Genomic DNA, 17379 nt, shown 5'->3' with positions numbered 1-17379 from the left:
GCACACAAATGGCAGCCAGGATGTGCATTCTATTAGCCAACCCTTACAAGGACTGAGGGCATATGAAGAATTCAATCACTTTCAAAAAAATTTAAACTACTTTAGTAACTTTACCACTGGAAAGCTTGGACCATGTTGCATATTTATTCAGATAATGTTGTCATACAAACCCGAGATCGGTGAAAATTTATTTCTGTAATATTTTGGTCATCCTCGATCCTCTAAGGGTTAACCTAACTTCCAAAATAAGCATATGCATTCCTGTTAACAAGATTACTATACTGCTATAACACTTCCTGCAGCTGGGCCAACACCCCTTCAAATATCCCCCTCTTCAGAACCCCCCCCCCCAAGTTGATACATTTTTTAAATTTTCATTTGTTGTTTGAATTCCATGAAACGTTTGATTTTGTCCGAAAAGGAAGTGAAGTTTCAATCACTACAAGACCACAAAAAACACTTTTTATCATCAAGCATGTGTATTTAGGAGAGTTCGTCTGGAGCAGCAATCGAGGGTTTTAAAGCCTATCGCAAACCAGGAAAATAAATCAGGCTAGAAGCTTTGGAACTTTCAACTGTTTTCATGCAAGAATGCCAAACTGAGTGCCAAAACAGATCTAAACATACCTGTGTGTACATCAATGGCAGTTGGATCAGGCCTTGATTATGGGGACTTGGGGGTTTATGAATATGGGGGTATCGGTAGCATAATCATGGACGTTAACTCTGATTAAAATGGTACTCAAGATAAGACTGCCCCAGAAAGCTAGTCCAATGACTTATCAGAGGATTGCCGGAGAACATGTACAGCACTCCGATGTGGTCACAATAACCTAATATAAGTTTAACTTCAAATATTTTTCAATTCAAATGAGTTTATCTAAAAACACAGAGTACATCTACTTATGCTGAAATTTTCAGAGAATCTCTGGCATTTTTGGCATTGTAATTCATCAACCTGTTAGAACTAGTTGGAATATTTTCTTTCGGAAGATTCCCAAATAGCAGATTTTGGGGAAGTAAGTTATTGATCAGTAGTTATACTTTTTGTACAAAGTGATTCCAGCTTAACAGTGTTTATATACTGAGATTAGTTCTTAAAAGAACGTTAGAAGAATTCTATTGTCTGTAGTTACTGTGGAGCATGGGGCCATAGCATGTAATACAAAACTGCCTTAATTGTACAACAAACTCATGAGGAAAGTCCCCTCAACATAATAGAGGTAGACATTTCAAAAAGTTGTTTATTCATAAAATATATCCCAGGAGCTAAGGATGTAATGATTGGGTCGGGGGGCATGGGAGTCTTCCGAGTTGTCTCCACAACTGATTCAAAACTGCATGATTTGTCACTACCGAGCTAGCTACTTCTTATTTCAGAAAGTTGTGCCGTGGCCAAAATGGCATAGATTTTGAATTTTTGGTGAAAATAAAGGAACAAATGACACTTAGGCCACAGCAGTACCTCTTGAAACAAAGAGTAGAGACCAGCTTGTCAACATTCGAAAGTCAGCACGTTAGAATACAACATGAAAAATCGATGCCTAAATCAGCTCAACAGCTCTGCTATACATGTGGTACACTTCAAAATCTTGTTCTGGTTAATATTTGAAAGTCCTCCAAGTAAATTTTAGCGTCGAAAGCTATACTTGTAATCGACTTGTTTTTCAATGCCCTACGCTACTTTGCAATTTCACCCTGACGTTTGCAAGGGAAACTAGTCAATAACATTCAAATCAACCTACTCAGGACACTCACATGTTTATTTAATACGCGCTCCCCACCAAGGTGACCTTGTGGAGACAACTCCTTCCAATCTCTTACCTCCGTTTTATCATATTTAAACAGCCTCCATGGCTTGGCCTTCTTCTCGATCTGAATATCAATTGTCTCTGTACTACTTTTAGAATAAGTCGGGTTGGAAAACGTAAGTGTCGTGTCAGTTTCCGTATACCGGTTTCTGCGCATTTTCCGCCGCCAGACGACAAAGACCAGGATGAGGCATACGAGAACAACAGCAACAACAACTCCGAGGGTGATGAATGCGATATGTATGCCGTCGATGGCAAAGGTTGATGCTGACTTGCAGAGGCCTTTCTGAATATCTTCTTTGGAACACCTGTAATTCAGACAAAATCATGAGATATTCGTCAACTGGTGGCTCCTGGATTAAAGGGGGACTATAGGCAGGAGCTGCGGGTCAAATAGGCCATCTGAGCAGCTGGAATTAGACAGAGATGACTAGTCTCCCTTCAATGAGAGCATGATGCAGCAGTTTGACATCGAGAGAGTCAGGTTACTATGGTAACATACCTGTTATCTGCAGATTCTCCCGTATTCACGGTATTATCCGGGTTTACCGGCACTTGATTATAACCCTCGTCCCCATCCTCATAATCATCATCGCCTTCATCGATCTCGTTGATATCGATTTTGACAGACGGATCAGGTACTGAAAGGAAATTATCAAAACATGACTTCATTCCAAGTCCACAAATGAGGGTTGTTGCATGCTGCAAGAACCAATCACAGGGTACTCACATTTCACACTTTAAGTTAAATTTTGAGGTTTATAGTCTGACATTAACAATGGTAGAGTTTGTCATCTAATTTGACGCTTTAACCACGTTCAATCACTAGGCCTTTGAGTAGAATTCAGATGAGCTTCTCATTCAGTGCTAGAACCTGAGCATTTCTGACCGGTAGCTATTTATACACCTGAGTTGAGTGAGGCATGTAAGGTAAAGAGCCCTGCCGAGAGTCTCACACCAACAGTGGGGATTGAACCAGGGACCTTGAGACACTAGTCAGAGAACCAGGCCACTACACCACCATTCTGGGTGCAATAATTTTCGGTTTCACATCTCATTTCAAGGATGACGTGATAGAAGTTAAGTGATCTTGGGATGACCTCGTGAAGAGCGATTTTATCGCATGTGACAAGAATCGCTTGTGTGCAGGTTGCTTTAGTGTCTTACCTGTCGAGCATTCCCTTGGGTCAGGATAGTTTGGACACGCGCAGACGTAACCGCCAGGCTTCGCCAAACAAAGATGGCTACATCCGCCGTTCTTCTTCGCGCACGCGTTGGTTCCCGTCTGCTTCAGTGGCGACACCACGTGGATGTCCATCAAACCATCCATGTTGCCTTGTATCGTGCTGCGATCCTCTCCAGTTGACTTATCCGCACGCTGGATGGAGCGGGTCTGCCAGTCTGTCCAGTAGACATAGTTACCAAACTGAAAAAGAAAAGACGATAGCATTCCATAATTCCATCCTGTTTTGAACGTGGTGGCCTCTAGGTGGTGCTGTTTAAAATGCGTTCATAACAGTCAGGGAAGTTGCTGAAATGGAAATCTACACACTGAAACGATTTTGGAGACTTTTCTTCTGGTGAAATGACTTGGACCAAGATTAATTAACAGTGGAACCTCCCTTAGCGGATACCTCTCTATTAAAGACAACCTCTCCATTAAGGACACTAGTTACGATCCCAAATTGGTTACTTCCATTCAATTTGACCTCTCTAATCAGGACACCTCTCTATTAAGGACAGCATGAGGGTGTCCTTAGTAGAGAGGTTCTATTGTACTTGTGTCTTAGGGCACGGGGGTAAATACTCACCACAGTCAAACCAAAAGGGTGCGTGACCTGCTGTATCAGTTGGACCCGATTCTTGCCGTTCAAATCAGACGTCTCAATGCGATCCAGGTTGGCGTCTGCCCAGTACAGCCTCTTGGCGTCTGCATCCACGGCTAAACCATTCGGCCATCCTAACTCAGTATCGATCAACGACTTTCGGTGAGATCCATCTAAGTATGCACGCTCTATTTTCGGTGGCGTTCCCCAGTCAGTCCAAAACATGAGGCTGAAAAGTAATCAAGGACAACATTAACCCTTGGAGTCTAAACAACACACTGCAGTGTTATCATTGATCACAGAGTGGCAGCACTGGTCTAATCTTGAAGGTATCAAAGGGTGGTATGGCCTTAGGGGGACGAAACAAAATTGGTCAACCAAACCTACCCTTTTTTAGGAAACAGAGCAATGGCCCTTGGTTGGTCCAGACCAGAGTCAATGAGGGTCCGCCGCGATGTACCGTCTAGCCGTGACACCTCGATCACATTCCTGCCAGTATCCGTCCAATACAGATTCCTGGCGATGTAGTCGACGGCGATGCCATCGGCGGTGGTCAGGCCGCTGTCGATGACGGTCTCCATGCCAGTGCCATTCAGGTTGGCTCGTCTGGAATGAATAGCAAATCAGGAAATAAGCATATACAGTGGAACCTCCCTTAGCGGACACCTCTCTATTAAGGACAACCTCTCTATTAAGGACACTAGTTTTAGTCCCAAAGCTGTTGTTTCTATTCATTTTGACCTCTCTGATCAGGACACCTCTCTATTAAGGACAGCACTTGTCAGTCCCGAGGGTGTCCTTGATAGAGAGGTTCTACTGTAGTTTGTATTTGTGCGGCTTGCAGTTAGATAGCCTTGTTCCAAGGTTCAAGCTATTGTATCCATTCCTGTGACGATTTCTACTCAGTTCCCTAAGCTCGCGATTCATAAGGATGTATGGGGTGATAGACTACAGGTATTAGGCTTGAATACTGCATCTTATATACTGCCGACTCAGGTTGTGTGTCCAACTCACCTAATGACGTCTAAATAAACATCCGTGTAATAAATCTTATTCTCCCGAATGTCATAATCGAGAGCAATGGCGTTATGCAAATCAGGCAGCGGCAGATAAACGTCAGTGTTATCGGGCGTATCCATGGAGATTCTACGAATGCTCCCCCTACTGGCAAACAGGAGATACGTCCCGGGCACGGAGCTGCAACTCTTTCCGTCGTTGCGGAGGAGGAGGCCCGTTGGACAGTTACACGTGAAGCCGTTCCTGGTGGGCAGACACAGATGGGTGCACCCACCATTACCGTCGGCACATTCGTCTGGAACTGATAAGAAGGTCGAGATCAGAGCAGCTCGCAGAGGGGACCACAATCGGTTGACCTCCAATGCTGAAACTTTTTCAAAGTCTATACATTTCGGTTAAGAAACAGTGTTCTTGAAAAGAAATCAAAATACTGAACCCCGGACACTGTGTGCCACATCCAGGTTCTGAGTAGATTCCCGAGTTCAGAGCCCTTATCCTGCCTTGGAGGAGAAATACTCCGTGGAGAATAACACCAAGTGTGTAGAAAGTGAAGAAGAAGAAGAATCAATAAAAACTCACTTTTCTTGTTCTTATCAAACTGTCCCGGCACAGCCTGGATGTCCATCAAGCCCGACAGATTCTCACGTATCATGGTCACATCCTGCCCTGTCTTACGATTGGCTCGCATCACCATCTTCGTACCCCAATCGGTCCAATAAACGTAATCGTTACTCACGGTTAAACCGTACGGGTGCGGAACAGATGCGACTAAAACTTTACGGTTTTGTCCGTCAAAGCCGACTGTCTCGATGAACTCAGTCCTAGCGTCAACCCAGATGATTCGCTGGTCTAAATAGTCGATGGTTAACCCGTTCGGCCAGCCGAGACGTTTCGTGACGATAGCGCGACGATCTGTGCCATCCATGTTAGCCCGTTCTATCCGTGGTTCCGTACCCCAATCAGTCCAAAACATGAACCTAAAAAAACGTCAAAACACAAAAAAACAGTCAAAATATGACCCAATAGTTGATCCCAGAGACAAAAGGTACCCAAATGAAGGCAACTATGTGGATAACATAACGACGCCATAAATCAAAGTTAGTGACTGATGTCACCACATACACCTGAAAAATCATAATTTTTAGGGTAAAACTATAAAATTAGGCCATTTGGATGAGATTTGATTATGTTAGGGGTCAAAAAACGCTTCAGGGGGGTCATATTATTAAAAAAAAAAAAAAAAAAACCTAATTTAGGGACATCCTGTACGGCCTACACCGTTATACGGTGTAGGAATCATGTAATTGAGAGGCCTGACTTACCCAAGTTCATAGTGTAAAACTAGCGCCCTTGGACTATCCAGATCCTCCCATATCAACACCTTGCGCATCTTCCCATCATACGTCGACATCTCAATCCTATTATTACCGGTATCCGTCCAATAGACTTTACGCCGTATCGGATCGACCGCGATACCGTCGGTGGTATCGAGACCATTAACGATGATATCCTCCACTTGTGACCCATCCAAACTTGACCTCTGGATCTTGTCCAAGACGCTGTCAGCCCAGTATAGTTTTTCTGAAATAAAGGTATGCAAGATCAAGAAAGTCTAACATCAGAGAATTTGGAGGAGACCTAAAAGTGCCAACCAACAACAACAATTTGCATCGCTGCAACCTGCGATAAATATCAAAGCCATTAAAGCCTAGAAAAACCTAATTCCATCTCACTCACCAGCAACATGGTCAACATCAAGAGCAATGGCGTTCCTCAGATCACCGACAGGCAACACCACATCAGCGTAATACTGCACGTCTAGCGATATCGCACGAATGTCCGTCCGCCGTGCGAATATCAACATCGTCTCCATCCCAGTGCGACAGGTCTGGCCATCGGCGCCGAGCTTGATCCCAGTCGGACAGGCGCACGTGTGTTCATTCGGCGTCGGTGCCAGCAAACATAGATGACTGCACCCGCCGTTATCAATCAGACATAAGCTTGCCACCGGCGGCCGCCTCCGATGGAACATATGGATGTCCATCAGACTTTCTAAGTTTGACCGGATGACCTCACGTTGGTTTCCTAGCTCACTGTTGGCCATCTCGATTTGTTTGGACTGCCAGTCGGTCCAGTAGACTTTGTCCTCGTGTAGCGTCAGGCCGAATGGATGCGGTAGATCGGTGCTGATTAGAATCTGAATCGTAAAGAGAATTAGGATTGTTCATTAATCCTTTGCCAAGTTACTGCTCAATCATCTTTGAAGACCCCTTGCAACCTGACGATATCTTCATGTCGGGATAGCACATTTTTCATTTCACCGGCGAAGTGTAAAACTGAATGATTATGAAGAATCTCAACCTTGGGCCATGGATGGATCCATGATGGAATTCGTTATAACATTGTGGATCCATGATGGAATTCGTTATAACATTGTGGATCCATGATGGAATTCGTTATAACATTGTGGATCCATGATGGAATTTGTTATAACATTGTGGATCCATGATGGAATTTGTTATAACATTGTGGATCCATGATGTAATTCGTTATAACATGGTGGATCCACGATGGAATTCGATATAACATTGTGGATCCATGATGGAATTCAATATAACATTGTTGATGAGTTATCAAAGAATTTACATCAGAATTGGTGAACTATTTTGAAGAAATTGATGTTGACGAGTCACTCGCTAGTCTGAAAACTATAGTGAAATCGACATGTTTCACCATCTTAGAGCAGACACAGAAGAAATAAAAGTTTGAAATAATGTTACTGTCTCACCGTCCTCCTCGTCCCATCAAGATTAGAATACTCGATCGTCTTTTCTCCGCCGTCCGCCCAGTAAAGCCTCTGACGTGCGTAATCGATCGCCAAACCATTCGGCCATGTCAGGTTACTGTCGACGATGACTCGGCGATCGCTACCATCCATACCGGCGCGCTCTATTGATGGTGTCTTACCCCAGTCAGTCCAATACATGTAGCTGAAAATGAAATGAGTGTATGATTCAAATTCAATAGTATCGCAATCTGTGATAATTTCGACAATTGCTTAAAGACCAGCCTCATGTCTGTCCTAATCTAGTCTGGGTTTTAAGATCACCAGACAGGTGTGTATCCATTGAATATTTGGATTGTACTCCTGGATGAACCAGCGTGGCTTTCAAGGAACTAAAATTCCGCGCTCTACACAGTCCATAGACTTAGGCGTGAAACTGGTGTTCCTTGTATCTGGAGTCTATGCCAAGGCAAGAAAAAGGCCCCGCCAAGTCAGAAACTCGACCTCTGGCCAAAGACGGTGTTCAAAATCTGGTCAGTTCAGTGGCCACAAAGTTTTAGTGACCACTACAAAATTTAGCGGCACTTCGTAGTTCCGCTAACTTAGATGCGCTACTCAAACTTTCAGATCTGTCCCTGGTAAGTCACAACAATACTTACCCTGATAATGGATCAACGATCAAATCCCTTGGTTTATCAATGTTCTCCCAGATCAGCACTGTCCTCATGCTCCCATTAAGATTGGACACCTCGATTCTGTCCGTCCCGGCGTCCGTCCAGTACAGCTTCTCCCCCACCCAGTCCACGGCTAAACCATCAGGGCTCTGAAGGTTGGTCCCAATGATGACCTACAATGAGGAGAAATTTCAGGTGTAAGGAACCCACATCTCAAGACCCCAGCCATTTTGTGTTCATGGGATTTTCTTGTGCCTCAGGTATAAAACAGATATAAACTATACAGTGCTGTAGCGCAGTTGTTATGCATGCAAATTTGCTGAAACTTGGCACTCATAGTGCCGGTAAAGCAGTCCACACAACGGTTAAGTTGAAATTCATATTCATTATGTATTTATAGAATTGGAAACTTACAACTTCATTTTCAAATTTTTGAAAGAACAATGTACCTTAGACCTTTAAGGCTTTTATCATTTTAGTTGATTTCATCCAAATAGACATGCAGCGCTACATCATCTATTGGCTCTTTTCACCTCAGAAGTGGAATCTCAAATTCAATGTAAATATAAGATGTTTTACGAACAATGTCTGCCTTTAAAATGCAATCCTGATCAGCCCTACCTCTTGTCCTGTCCCATCCCACCTCGCACGGCTGATCGTGTCCGTCGTGACATCACTCCAGTAGATCAGGTCCGTTGTCGCGTCCCAGTCCAACGCCACAGCACTCTTGATGCCCTGGAGAGGTATGACGACGTCTGCCCGCGTGTCCGTGTCGAATGAAATCTGACGGATGTCCCATCGTCGCGTGAAGATCAGGAAGCTGTTCAGATCTGTGAGAAAGATGAAATGGTCCAGGGACCATGTGCTCACCTTGGGTAATGTAATGCATTTAACATCAATCAGATTATGTATCTATCATCAATATCCCACATTTTCAGCGTTATATCACGCACAGTTTGCAGATGAAGACCACTTTTAAAATACCTTGTACCCAGGTCTTACAGGCTTTTCAGTCCTATACATTCATGCTCATGGATGGTCACATGGGCCCTGGATCCAAGGCCCCTTTTTGAGTTTGATGGCAGAATGTGCCTGGTATTGCTACAACAGGTCACCGTTATCTTACTTACTTCCTGTACAGGTCTTCTCATCCTGCAGCAACATGAAACCCGTCGGACAGGCGCACGAGAAGCCGTTGAGAGCAGGCAAACAAAGATGGCTGCAGCCGCCGTTATCAGTGCCACACTTGTTCACCCCTGCAAGAAAAATAAAACAGGAAATAAAACCACAGAACTCAAATCAACTCATCTGATAAAGTGGTTCCTTTGCTGTGTTTACATCACTATGGTTACAATGTTTACATGGCTTTGAAGAGGTATATGCCCAACTGTGCCATCTACAGGAATACGTAAGTCTGCTATAGTGTTTTCCACATAGATCTGGCCTAAGGTACTTGTCTGACCTCTTGTCACTTAACTGTAACAGTGTGATCACAAATAGTAATGTTACACAGCCCTGGGCAGCCGGTGTCATAGTTGACTGGCTTCTGGTTAGGCCTTCCCTGAAGATAATCTTCTAGTGTAGTTGTGCAACACCACTATATTTTAGTAAATGTGATCTGGTCACATTCCTGAGAACCTCTGGCCAGAACGATATGAAAAACACTATACTCCATTCTAAATCAAGATGCTATCCAAGCTATGACCGCTGCACTTGGCAAAAGATCGCGTCACCCAGCCTTACCGTCTGGTTGCCTCTGAGGATGCCACGTGTGAATGTCCATCGGGAAATGTAACCTCGTCTTCACCGTCTCAACCCCGTTCCCATTGAACTTATTGGCCTTGTAGATACTCTTGGTGTGCCAGTCGGTCCAGTAAAGCTCGTCTTCGAATATCGTTATAGCAAATGGATGAGGCAGACCTGGAAACAACGATGTAATCAAATTTTTCAGATGACAATTTCACGGAAGACAGATCGATTTCTTATCATTTGTTTCCCTTTCCCGAGAACCTTTTGTCTGTTCTCAATGAAAAGTCAAGTGTTTCACTATCTCAGCGCTTGCTCTGCACTTGGAGGTGACATGATTGAGGGAGCATTCCTCCTCCAAGGCAGTAAAGAGTTCTTGTTTGCCACTACTGTCATTGGCCCAGTGACGCCATCTTCTGCCAGAGAAAGAGTCCATTGCAAGTAACTCATGTTTCTCACTGGTGTAGTCTTTTGCTTGCCCTGGATTAGGCACCAGTTAAAGAAACCTCGGTTTTACGTCTCAAGACAGGAATACCAAACTCACCATGATCGATGATTGTCCGCCTATTGGCCCCGTCAAGATCAGAACACTCAATCACATGATGTTTCGCGTCAGCCCAATACAGTTTATTCCCAGCATAATCGATCGTCAAACCATTCGGCCAAAATAACGACGTGTCATGAATCGTTTGCCTGTCCTTTCCGTTCATCGAGGCCCGCTCGATTTTCGGTGTACTTCCCCAGTCCGTCCAGTAGATTGTCCCTTGTTGCGGGTGGGCGGCAATCGCGCGAGGTTTCTCTAATGATTTCGATATCAAAACATGGCGGTCGCTGCCATCGAGATTAGACACCTCGATACGGGACGTTCCGGAATCAGTCCAGAATAACTTGTTGTTGATCCAGTCGACAGCGATACCTCCAGGACTTTCTAGACCTAAAAAGAAAAGAAAATTTGAATTCAAATGTTTTATCCTTTTTGAGCCACTGTGGACTAGTGGCTTGGACTCTCAATTAGCCGTCGAGGGGTCACTAGTACAAACCCCCAGTCAGCGTAAGACTTGAGTCAGGCTTTGACTTGCCGAGTTACAAAAATAAATAGGCACAAAAATTTTGCAGCCGACAGTACCATATCATATTTACCTGTATTCACAATCTCCTCCACGTTACTTCCATTCATGAACGCCCTCTTTATCTTGTCTAAGGTAACGTCCGACCAGAAGACGAGGCCTAGTTCGTGATGAAAGTCGAGAGCAATGGCGTTCTCCAGGCCTTGCAAGATGGACGTGTACTCGTGGTTGTTCGGGAGAACCTTGCGGATGTCGACGCGATTGGCGAAGATGAGGTACGCTTCACCTCCTGGAAAATGAAAACAAACCGAACATTCAACATCATATTGAGTCAAGAACATTCAGTAACATGAACAGCAGTGTTAGGCAATTGGTAAGGAAGCTGAAATCTCTGTGTTGGAGAGTCCCCTCACAACTCTCAATCATTTGGCAAAATGGTGAATCTGGGATTGGGACTAACGTCATCAGAGGTGAAGGCACTAGTACCATGACGCTTGGATTTTATTATGAACTACAACTACCTTAGTGATCTAAGAGTATTCTAACTCACAAGCCCCCCCCCCCCGCCCCAACACTAGGAAACCCTCATCACCAATCCTTACCTAAAGCCTTGCACCCTCTCCCATCCTTCTTCAACTGATAACCCTGCACACACGAGCACTGGAACGACCCGTGGGTATTCTGACACAGCTGACTACAGGTGCCATCTATTGAGCATTCGTCAAAGTCCACACACTTCTTGCCGTCGTTCTCGACCTGGTAACCTCGGTCGCAGGTGCAGCGCGCACCGTAACTCATCGTGACGCACTTGTGGGAACAGCCGCCATTATTGACCGAACACGAGGAATGTGAATCTAAAAAAGAAAATCTTTCTTGAATTTATTTGCAATTGTTTTCAATTGACTAACTTTATTAGATAAGTTGACCAAGGACATTCTTCTTTAGAATTGGCTTTACACTTGGAGGTGTTCTTCTCCTTAGAGTAGGCCACCTCCAAGGCGGGATGAGCACTTTTGCGTGCCACTACAGTTCAGCGCCGAACCTGGGCCCCATTGCGTGGTAGCCAGCAGTGTTAACCACCAGGCTATGAGTCTCCTCACACCAAGGACGTGAACTTACTGCAGTTCTGTTCATCAATGCCATCGTCACAGTCTCGATTCCCGTTGCAGACCTTGTTATTAACAATACACATCCTATTAGTACACTGAAACTGACCGGCTGGACACCCTGTGTGCTTTTCTGAAAATACGAAGTGAAACTGAGATTATCCTTAGGGCATGGAACCAATGCTCTTTTACGGTGTCAACTGTAGCCGGTCAACTATGACATTGGTCAACTATGACATTGGTCAACTATGACATTGGTCAACTATGACATTGGTCAACTATGACATTGGTCAACTATGACATTGGTCAACTATGACATTGGTCAACTATGACATTGGTCAACTATGACATTGGTCAACTATGACATTGGTCAACTATGACATTGGTCAACTATGACATTGGTCAACTATGACATTGGTCAACTATGACTCCGGCTGCCCAGGGCTGTGTAACATTACTATTTGTGATCACACTATTACAGTTAAGTGACAAGAGGTCAGCCAAGTACCTTTGGCCAGGTCTATCGGGAAAACACAATACTTCCCCAGCTAAAAATCAACTGGGTTCTCAACCTGTGACATATCTAATGAAGCTTAGTATTTCAGAATATCGTTAGAATCGAAAACATTTCCAACTTACCACAGTTTTCCTCGTCGCTATTATCAGCGCAATCGTCTTCGCCGTCACACAACCACTTCTGTCGGATACAGCGGCCAGAAGCACAGCGGAACTGGTCAGGTCCGCAGCTGGGCATCTCTGAAATGAAAAGATTCTCTGTTATGATACGGTGTAAGGAGCCTCATAGCTTTGTGGATAATCGAAAATGGCCATAGCGTATACTCCTCATATCATTCATATACATGTATATCGAGGAGCCATAGTGGTGTAGTGCATGACTGCCAATCAAGAGCTGGATTAAGCTCAAGGTCTTGCTCCTGGTTTACAAGGCTAGGAAGGGAATGGCACCTGACTCTTTGACAGATCTTACTCCAAATCACTAACCACACCGGAGTTTTCGATCTGAAGACCTTGGACAGATTGTTATGGACTGGTCACATCGGGGGGCAGGACTTTAGCAGTCCAGGTTGGCAGCTGCGGAACTCGCTTGACTCTTCAGTGCGTGAGAGTGGTTGAGTGGCCAGTTTCATCAAAGGGCTGGAGACCCTGCTATTATAAGAGTACTCCTTGTGAAATCCACCCACGAGAAGGACTGCTCGAATGGGCGGTATGCAACACACTTTCTACTTACTTACTTACTAACTTACTAACTTACTTACTTACTAACTTACTGTTCTCTGACTAGCGGTCACAAGGTGCTTGACTTTTCACCGACTTCAAAGAAAGCAAGATAGTGCTCAGTAACATGGGGCTAGTGCAATTTTCCAAATCCTATAATCCTATAGAATGAAATGAATCGACCTACCACAGCCAGTTTCATCTGATTGGTCCTCGCAATCGAATTCTCCATCGCAGTGCCACGCTTGGTTGATGCACATGCCATTCTGACACTGGAACTCAGTGTCCTTACACCCTGGCCTACTCCCTGTAACAGGAAGACAAGAGTTTTATTTCTATTCAAGTATCTTTGTTTTTCACCTACTCTATCTTGATCCTCAATCGTTAACTGAGTGAGGACAGCCCTAAACTCTCTGATAAGATTCTGGGAACTGACACCACCGTGTGTTCTAATGGAACTGAGAGGGTTAAGGAAATGTCACATTGTCACAACCTAAGTACATTGTCACAACCTACAGACATTGTCACAACCTAAGGACATAGTTACAACCTAAGGAGAGTCACAACTCACCGCAGTCCTTTTCATCACTCCAGTCTCCGCAATCATTATCTCCATCACAGTGATAGGTACTCATGATACACTTGCGACTTTTCTCGCAATGGAATTCATCGGGGCTACACGACGTCACCTCACTTTTTTCTGAAACAATAAACGTCAACTGAACGGCACGGAAAAGTCTGTTTCCACATTTTCAACTGGCGGTCATTTGAACAGCGCAACGCAGAATACTTTCTGCCCCTCTGATTGTGTACTGCAGGAAAATGATCTGTACGCTGTCTCATTTTTGACGGAAGCTCGGTGGATAATTTCAAAAAGATTTCACTGATAATAACTCATTGCTCATTAGCTCTTATCTGCATAGAGTGATTCACTGTCTTCGGTTTCATGATTATTTGCAAAGCGACTTTCTGACACGGAACCGTCATAATTGTTATTCTTGGCCTAGTGCGTGCGATACCAAATAGTTCTCAATGCATCACCCATCCAGCTCAGTAAAGGGATTAACAAAGGAGATATAACACACATTTAGACCATCTCTTGAGGCGAAATTAATCACAATAACGAGTGCTATGACGCGGAATATCCCAGATAGGTTAATAAACGTAGTGACCAGTGTACGATACATCTTGATATATCATTCGTGATTTGATGCTTGGACAATTATTGCAATATTAACGTCCCATTTAATGGGAAATTGACGACCTTGTATTGTCCTTCTGGAGCAGAGGGGAATCAGTCAACCTACTCAATTAGCCTCAGATACGGATACATAAGCCATCTAAACCCGGAACAACACTTAACCATACTTGTGACCTCGGGCAAGACACCTACCACAGTTATCCTCATCTGATCCATCAGCACAATCAACGTCCTGATCACACCGCCATTGTTTTGATATGCACGTCCCGTCACGACATGTGACCTCATCGGCCTTACATGTCCGCTCAGCTGAAATTGAAGATTCCGCACATAAATTCTCTTACTTGTACATGTAGTGAGTATGCTGGTAGTTGAATTTCGTAGGCCTATAGACCAAACAGTCCTAATAATTTCTGATATTGCTTACAATTTCATCTGAACTTCAGAAAGAAAGTATAAAATATCACCATTTTTCTATTCTTATATCTGAACGAACTGGTTCATGATCTGAATGCTGTGACCCTTGTGATCTTGGGCAAGTTGCTTCACTTCAATTGCCCAGTTTTCTTTGCACCAGCCCAGTGTACGTTTAGAGCAGTGACGACAAAAGTGGGAAAGTGCCCAGTGGAATTAGCACCAAGCGACCAGCAACAGCACTCATGATGTTGAATGCAAAAGAGGACAAAGAACTTACGACAATCTTCATCGGAGTTATCACCGCAATCGTCATCGCCATCGCACTGCCATCGTCGTCGGATACAGTTGCCGTTTTTACACTTGAACTCGTCGTTAGTGCAATTCTTGGGAGCTAGAACAAGAAAGTTATATTGCCTGTTAGTATTATTGCACTACAAGGAGACCTGAAAGGCTCATTTTTCCCGGGTCAGTTGGGAATCCAACACACGACATTGGGATCATCAATTCAACTCTCAACAACTACATCACCGAAACATAAACATCATGAAAGCTCTGGAGCTCTGTGGCGGAACTCCCTAGGACAGCCGACTCTGTTACCAAAAACACACTGACTATCTAGCGTGCACCTCAAGAAATCCGAATGCACAAGAAGAAGAAGGGGAAGCCACCGTCATTTTCACCAAAGTCGCCATTATCATCATGGTGACCTGCGGACGTCTTAAAAGTCACAACCAACTTGCACATCAAGTGACTCAAAGCCAGCGTCATTGTCAACACAACTTATCCTCGCGAGCCTCGATCATCTGCGATCAAAGAACGATATTTGCCTCCTGAAAAAAACGGCAACACGATCTGTCATCTTTGTCGTCGATAAAGCGGCAATCAGCGACAGGAAGAGCTCTCTATGGAAGGAGGTGAGAATGAGCAACGTGGCGGCCTTGCTATATCGTTGATGATCACAGGTTGCGATGATAAGTTGCGTTGACATGTTGCTGGTTTTGAGTCACTGGATGTGCATGCCCGAGGTAGTTTTGGAGACGATGAGAGGTCACTATGATAATAATGTTGACGTTGGTGAAAATGAGATCACGCTCTCAAAATGGTTTAAGAAGCGGTATCCTCCCTTCTCATTTGTGCCACAACTTTTACACAAGCATCCAGGTATTCCTTACCACAGGTCTTCCATTGTTTGTCCTAGGTAACATTTCTTGATCATACAATAAAATATAGCCGGAGGTAACACAATGATTAAAACACAGCCATTTAGTAGTGTTTTTATGACAACACATCACCAACAGTGCAAAAGATATAAGAAACAGCCAAAGACTGACTAAAAACAATCATTTATTTGTGTTTTCGGAACAACAATGTTTGCTGTGATCATAATCCCACAGGTTGCACCACATCCAAAAACAAAACCGTCCCCATTTGTAAGCGCAAACGTCCAGAAGACCCCCACAGGCAACTTGATGCTTCCTAACTACATGTACTTTCTAAATAGAAATACCACAGAGCAAATAACAGACCAGTAATATAAAAACAATTACATACTGTTTCAACAAGTTTTCGAGAAGCCCTAAGGACAATACCACCACCGTAATGAAACAGTACCCGTATTGATACAAAGAAGTCGAATTAGAGAGCCCAGCAAACATAATAATGTGGCAACAGGAAAATGTTAAGGAATGGGAAGCCTGACACAACATGATTAAGAGAACCTGTAGAAGTATACTGAAGTCTTTTTACTAGTACTATATTCGAAAGAGTGAGAAAGAATTTCGTGTCTGTTACCATGAGGTGCGTATCTCTCTATGTTTCAGGTATATCATGTGCGTCATGACTGATGCGCTGGGTAGCACGTCAGTGACACGTTACTGACACGATTTAAGGGATGTCAATTGTGATTTTGACAGTATCTGTCCACCTGGTGAAATGGACACAGTCCATGTATTGCCAGAGGTGCCAATCACTGCACCATCATTTGAGGAATGCCAATATTAGCAAACAGATCACTTACATTGTCAGTCGATGGTAGAATGCGGCAATCTCTTCCCCTATGGCAATGCTTCCCGTCTTTAGTGTGGAAAATCTAATATGCTGTCAATCAATCAGGCCAAAGGGAATATATATGTGTTTGTGGGATGTCTGTGGCTCACAGAAATCTTTTTGGAAATCCTGGCCTAGGGTACAACAGACTAGGAGTTTAGAGTTTACGAAGCATATAGCTGCTCGATATCAATCCCTCTAACCAAACCCTCTCTAGTGAGTGGCAGACAAGTAGTCTAACTAACAAAGTGATGCACCTCCACCAAATCTTCCCCAATCCCTTATCCACTAAGACTCCATTAATGTATTTACGAAGTGTCTGGACACCATCAATTTACTCCCCGATAATGTCATCATCTGTTTACCGATGTTCTCAGCCAGAGTGGTCAGCAGTCTGCTTGACCGCAAAATACACTCCACAGCTGCTTGAGTAGCCACAATCAATGG

At 44.0% G+C, this 17379-nt stretch overlaps 1 protein-coding gene across 2 annotated transcripts in view; it reads right to left on the bottom strand.

Annotated features, from left to right (window-relative positions):
* The window catches only part of LOC135492028 (low-density lipoprotein receptor-related protein 4-like), a 60780-nt gene that overhangs the window by 5008 nt on the left and 38393 nt on the right, over positions 1-17379 (bottom strand). Inside the window, exons 4-26 of one of the 2 annotated variants that reach the window (XM_064778107.1) lie at positions 15164-15277; positions 14662-14778; positions 13840-13968; positions 13456-13575; positions 12672-12788; positions 12046-12165; positions 11529-11780; positions 11000-11215; positions 10404-10793; positions 9857-10033; positions 9244-9369; positions 8735-8943; positions 8099-8286; positions 7443-7644; positions 6392-6851; positions 5977-6235; positions 5234-5631; positions 4652-4955; positions 4025-4243; positions 3623-3866; positions 2979-3237; positions 2314-2452; positions 1825-2119 (exon numbers count right to left, since the gene is read on the bottom strand). In XM_064778107.1, coding sequence (XP_064634177.1) covers positions 1825-2119; positions 2314-2452; positions 2979-3237; positions 3623-3866; positions 4025-4243; positions 4652-4955; positions 5234-5631; positions 5977-6235; positions 6392-6851; positions 7443-7644; positions 8099-8286; positions 8735-8943; positions 9244-9369; positions 9857-10033; positions 10404-10793; positions 11000-11215; positions 11529-11780; positions 12046-12165; positions 12672-12788; positions 13456-13575; positions 13840-13968; positions 14662-14778; positions 15164-15277 — 5054 coding nt within the window. The remainder of the gene's footprint in view (positions 1-1824; positions 2120-2313; positions 2453-2978; positions 3238-3622; positions 3867-4024; positions 4244-4651; positions 4956-5233; positions 5632-5976; positions 6236-6391; positions 6852-7442; positions 7645-8098; positions 8287-8734; positions 8944-9243; positions 9370-9856; positions 10034-10403; positions 10794-10999; positions 11216-11528; positions 11781-12045; positions 12166-12671; positions 12789-13455; positions 13576-13839; positions 13969-14661; positions 14779-15163; positions 15278-17379) is intronic. The other variant, XM_064778108.1, reaches the window with a different exon arrangement.

The sequence above is a fragment of the Lineus longissimus genome, chromosome 8, assembly GCF_910592395.1.
Source record: "Lineus longissimus chromosome 8, tnLinLong1.2, whole genome shotgun sequence".
Lineage (NCBI taxonomy): Eukaryota > Metazoa > Nemertea > Pilidiophora > Heteronemertea > Lineidae > Lineus > Lineus longissimus.
This window is presented reverse-complemented; position numbering and strand designations above follow the sequence as displayed.